Source organism: Carlito syrichta, unplaced genomic scaffold, assembly GCF_000164805.1.
Source record: "Carlito syrichta isolate Samal-C Ts95f unplaced genomic scaffold, Tarsius_syrichta-2.0.1 Scaffold122680, whole genome shotgun sequence".
NCBI classification, from domain to species: domain Eukaryota; kingdom Metazoa; phylum Chordata; class Mammalia; order Primates; family Tarsiidae; genus Carlito; species Carlito syrichta.
This window is the reverse complement of record NW_007066776.1, coordinates 479,256-485,321: the sequence shown is the minus strand read 5'-3', so window position 1 is coordinate 485,321 and position 6,066 is coordinate 479,256. Positions and strand designations below refer to the sequence as shown.

Here is a 6,066-nt window from a genome sequence, read left to right as displayed (position 1 = left end):
AAGGCTCGGAGCTGACCATGTCATTCTCCTGCTTAAACCACTGACTTCTCAGTGTCAGCAAATCTCGAGTGGAGATGTCAAGGTTTTCCTGAGCCAGTTCCAAGCCACCCTTTGAAGCCTTGCCTCTAGCTACTGTCTGACATTCATCTTTTGCTTCAGCCAATCTAGACCATTTTACACCTCCAAAAAGAGCTTTTGGTATTGTTTCCCCATGCCTTGTCTGTCCAACTGCTTGCTTTCGTACTTAGTGCGGAGGAAGGGACCAAGGGTGTTTTCATGAAGGCTGCATCTGAAAGGAGCTTTTGAACAGCTTTGAAGCATGATGAGGGTAGGGAGAGGTGGGATTCAGGACAGGAGGACTCACCTCATTGAAGCCAGCAGACGGGGGATCATGGGAAGAAAGGGTGGGTGGAACAGCAGGCCACGTGATAGTGGCTGATAAGACCAGAAAGCTGGGTGAGCGCTAAGTGAGGAAGAGTCTCCAATCATAGTACCTACAGCCGCACTTCAAGATGAGTTATGTGGCAGCAGCATGCAAACTCAGTTTCTGACTTGCATCAAACAGACTGGAAGGAAGGATGAAAACCTAAAATATCACTCATGGGAAAGAAGGAGATGGAATAACACTCACGGGAAGACAATGTTGAAATTAAAATCATAACCTGTACCTTGATTTAATTTCTTGATTACCCCCACATTCCTTTCAGCTACCTCAAACTGTAGTGGTTACCCTGACACCTTTGAAGGTGCATTTGTCAGCCCTAAAGTCACAGCGTCCAGACTTGGTTTCTTAGGTGTGGCACATACATATTGAGAAAAGTTACAAGAAAAAAAAAAACACTGAATAAAGATTTTTTAAGTACTGAGGTCCACCTCTCCTTCTTGAGCAAATCTAGGCAGTGTTTTCTTAGAACTAATACTAATTTTAACAAAGAAATTACACATATTTAATTAAAATTATAGATATATATTATAAATATGTGTAGAAATAAAATGCATCTTTGAATTTCTAACATGTATAAAATATAATTTAGATCTTCATTAATCTAAACAAATTAAGAAATTAAAGATCAGGAATTAAAATTCATTTGAATTATTTTTAGTACTATAATCATGAATATTTTAATGATTTCATAAAATATAGTTTTCATATTCTAGTTATAGCTATGGTGAAATATTTTGTGAATCAAAGAACAGACCACAACTATCAGAAGCTGAAAGAATCAGCCTTAACTGAGACACATTTCTATCGAGTGCTGAAGGAAATGCTACCTCATGGCTACATATGATATGAATATATTAGGATGAGTCTATTAAAGGTTATATACAGGCTCCCGTGTCACTGAGGTCAGAATGAGATTCATAAATGAGCAAACATGTAAGTTAATTCTGTTAAAGAACTTAATTCATCAAAATATTAAAAGAGTGTAAAACATCCTTTTTCATAAAAATAAACACCGTAAATATTAAATGAAGAGCAAATATTTCTATTTATTTCAGACAAGTAGTTTTCAAGGTGGATGCCTTTATTTTTTAGGTACAAATATATCACCCTTCAACACATATACAATAGTTATAATTTATGAAAATTAAGTCAGAGAATATGCAATCTCCTTGGTTCATATGCCTTAAATTTTCAGTGGAGTGCCTCAGCATTTCACACTTTAAATGTACCAGGAAAGGGCTTGGAAAGAAGAATCTGTATCATCTCAAACAAGGAGAGACTTCCTTATACTTTCTGGGTTTATTGAGGTCAAACAAAATGACTTCTCCCATTTTAAACCAAATACTAAATCCAAAGCAAAAATCTTAACAAGGAAAAGGCCAGTTATGGCCTTTCATGTCTACTGCTGTTATGTGACAGAACATAACATTAATGGTCCCAATGTAAACTAATTTTACACATGCCAAACATCACATCTCATTTTTTAAAGTCTGAAATACACAATATAAAATGCGATTTGATAATCTGAAAGTAAAGATTCCAGGTTAAGTATCCAACTTTCTAAGAATAGTCAGTTAGGAAAAAAAAGTCAGTAAACTCTAAGCATTCTTTTCATACCCCTGAAAAGAGGTCTTTGTATAAATTAAAACAATACTTCAATTAATAAGGTCACTTTATGTAAGCAAGACGATGATCCTTCTAAGGATTTTAAATCCTTGCTTTTTATAAACATTTTTGGGTTTTGGCTTTGTAATAAATATGTATTAAATATCTGCAGTACAGTGTATATGTTGAGAACTTATCTTTCTCCATTTGAAAGTCTTTCTCCAGAGTCATAATGTCTTAGTGGCATCCCAGCGGGTGGGGAGTTGGGATCTTGCAGCAAGTCCATTAACAAAGCAATCTTATCATCTATGTGCTCCTGGAGTTTATATATTCGCCGATCAATGTAGTCCATAAGTTTCTTTTCCATCAATTCCACATTTTTAGAAAGACTCTTTTCCAAGTAAGAGCAAACAGGTTGCTCTTCCATTCTAAAAATAAATTTGAAAATATGTATCAATTTTCCCTAGTATCATAACAAAAACAAGAAAGTTTTACAACAAGTAGCCAACATACATTGCTGAAATTTGTGTCCACAATTGTGCTCGTCTCCTTACAAAGTATTTCCAGGGTCTGATCTACAGACTCAATAGGTGACCAGTCCCAAATGCATACTTATTTCTTTAATTCTTTAAACATTTATGAAGTACACAATCGAAATGGGAATATAAGAGGGAATCCTCAAAGAACAAGTCTCTAGAAAGAGTCTTTTGGATATTGATCTCCAAATCAAAACTGATCTTGCTCAATTTTTTAAAGGTCAACATGTATCTTTTTGAATTATTTTCTAAGCAGCCCTACAATTTAAACAGTTTTGTCTCTTTTTATACAAATAACCTTACTAAAGTATTCCTTTCTAGCCTAATATGAAACACGTAAGAATTTCACTGGAATGGGCAAATGAAAGATTTAAAAAGAAATGAAATAAAAGCATACCCGTTTCTAAAACAAGGTTCACACTGCCCTTTAGGACGGCAATTCTCAGAGCATGGTCCACTTCTGAATTTTAGATTCATTCCATCCATATTTATTAAAAAGTCTTGCTTCAAGTCCATGAACATAGTATGTGTCTCCATTTTTTAGGTCTTCTTTTATTTCATCAGAATTTTATAACTTCCCACAGATCCTGTAGTTATTTATACATATTTTTATACATATATATTTTGTTTACTTATATATATATATACTTCATACCTATTTACAGGCATTCTTATTTCAATCTCTTTGGAGTAATCTAGTTTTGTTATAAAGATATTACTGGCCCCATAAAATGAATTGAGATGTCTTCCCTCTTCTATATTTTAGAAGTATGCAAAAATTAGTGTTTTTTTTAAAGGTTTGGTAGAATCCCCCAGTGGAGCTATTTGGGCCTAAGTATTTTTTTTTCATGAACTTTCCAATTACAAATTCAGTATTTTTAGTGGTTATAGGAATATTCAATTACCTAGTTCATGTTGGTTGAGTTTCGTAGTTTGTGACTTAAGTAGTTATCCATTTCTTCAGTGGAAACCATTCAGTCTTTCACCATTAAGTATTACATTAGCAGTAAGTTTCTTGTAGATAAACTTTATGAAGTTAAGGTAATTCCCTTCAACTTCTAGTTTTCTAAGAGCTCCTTTCATTATAGATGGGTGTTGAAATTTGTCAAATACTTTTCTGTGTTAATCTATGTGATCATATGAATTTTCCTCTATAGTCTGCTGATATGGTAGATTACATTAATTTTCTTTTTGACTTACAGTCTCACTCTGTTGCCTAGATGGTAGTGCAGTGGCACAGTCACAGCTCACTGCAGCCTTGACCTCCTGGGCTCAGGCAATCCTTCCACCTCAGCCTCCTGGGTAGTTAGGACTACAGGTTTGTGCCACTGCACCTGGCTAAGTTTTTAAGTTTTTTAGACATGAAGCCTCACTATGTTGTCTAGGCTGGCCTCAAACTTTTGAGCTCAAGAAATCCTCTCACCCTGCCCTCCCAAAGTGCTAGGGTACAGGAATAAGGCATTGCATCTGACCTAATTTTCAAAAACAGAATCAGTCTTGCATACCTAGACTAAATCCCACTTGGTCATGGAGTATAATCCTTTTTAATACAGAACACTACTGGATTTGACTTGTTAATATTTCATTGAGTATTCTTGTATCCAATTCATGAGCAATATTGGTCTGCAGTTTTCTTTTTTTCTTATACTGTACTTGGTTTGGTATCAGGGTAATACTGGCTTCATAAGTGCTACCTCTTTGAAGAGATTGTATAAAATTGGTACAATCTCTTCTTAAAATGTTTGGCAGAATTATCCAATAAAATCATCTGACTTAGATATTTCTTTTTGAAGGACTTTTAACAAATTCAGTTTCTAAAAGAAAGTTATAAAACTATTCATATTAAGTATTTTATCTTGGGTGAATTGTAGTTTGTGTCTTTCTAAAAATTGGTTTATATACTCAAAGCTGTCAACTTTAAGTGTACTTTTGTTGTTTGTTTTTTGAGTTGGAGTCTCACTCTATCACCCAGAGTGGAGTGCAGTGGCCACTCCCGGTCACCGCAGCCTCCACCTGCTGGGCTCTGGCGATCCTTCCGCCTCAGTCTTCCGAATAACTGGAACTACAGGCGTGTGCTACCACGCCTGGCTCATTTTTTATTTATTGTAGAGATGAGGTCTCGCCAAGTTGCCCAGGCGGGTCTCGAATCCATGGGCTCAGGCAATCTACTCACCTCAGCCTCCCAAAGGCACGGGATTACAGGCTGAGCCACCAAGCCTGGCTAACTTTAAGTGTAAAGTGGTTCATAATACTGTCTATTATCCTTTTAGTGGAAATAGGATCTATAGTGGTATGTCCTATTACATTCCTAATTTGCCTTCTTTCTCTGTCAGTCTTAGGACAGGTTTACCAATTTTATTTCAAAGAATCCACTTTTTATGCTCAAATGATTTTTCCCTATTGTTTTTCTGTTTTCAATATTAGTTATTTCTGTTGTCATTTCCTTCCTTCTGCTTGCTCTGGGTTTATTTTTTTTCACTATAGGGCCTTAGATTACAAATGTGAAACCTTTTCTATTTTTTTCTAACATAAGCATTTAAGTGTGAAGATTTCCTTCTCAGTGTTGCTTTAGGTACATTTCACAAATTCTGATATGTTAGAATTTTATTTTCACTTCGTTCTGGGCATTGCTTCATTGCCTTTGAGACTTCCTCTTGACACACGGATTATTTGGAAGTATGCTGTTTAATTTCTAAGGGTTTGGATTTTTTTTCTGTCTTTTGGTTTTGATTCCTGGTTTAATTTTATGGTCAGATAATATTCTGTGCATGATTCTGTTTCCTTTTAATTGGTGCAAGTTTGCTCTTTGACCAAGGATACGGTCTCAGTGAATGTTCCATGAATGTGCAAATAGAATACATATTCTGCTGTTGTTGAGTGGAATGTTCTACAAATGTCAGCTAGATCCTGTTGGTTGGTAGTGTGTCATTCAATTCTTCTGCATCTTTCCTATATTTCTGCCTAATAGTTCTATCAATTGAGATTGGGGTGTTAAGATCTTAAACTATAATTGTGGATATATCCATTGCTCCTTTCAGATCCATCAGCTTTTGCTTCACATAGTTTGAACTTCTGCTATTTAGTGCATAAACATCAGGATTGCTATGTCACTGTTTTATTATTGTGTAATGCCCCTCTTGTCACTAGTGGATTTCTTTACTTTGAAGTTGATTTTATCTGATATTAATAATATACCTAGGCTGGGTTTAGTGGCTCAACCTGTAATCCCAGCACTTTGGGAGGCTGAGGTGAATGGATTGTCTGAGCCCACGGGTTTGAAACCAGGCTGGGCAACTTGGCGAGACCTCGTCTCTACAATAAATAAAAAAATTAGCTGGGCACGGTAGCACGTGCCTGTAGTTCCAGCTACTTGGAAGGCTAAGGCAGAAGGGTCGCTGGAGCCCAGCAGGTCATCACTGGGGTGGCTGTGAGCATGCCACTGCACTCCAGTCTGGGTGACAAAGGGAGACTCCGACTCAA

At 36.2% G+C, this 6,066-nt stretch overlaps 1 protein-coding gene across 1 annotated transcript in view; it reads right to left on the bottom strand.

The window, feature by feature from the left end:
- Nucleotides 1-2,106: 2,106 nt before the first annotated feature.
- The window catches only part of LOC103249614 (uncharacterized protein C10orf88-like), a 20,871-nt gene continuing 16,911 nt past the window's right edge, over nucleotides 2,107-6,066 (bottom strand). The window contains 1 exon segment of the mRNA XM_021707632.1: nucleotides 2,107-2,478. Within this exon segment, the coding sequence (XP_021563307.1) occupies nucleotides 2,244-2,478 (235 nt within the window). The 3' untranslated portion in view covers nucleotides 2,107-2,243.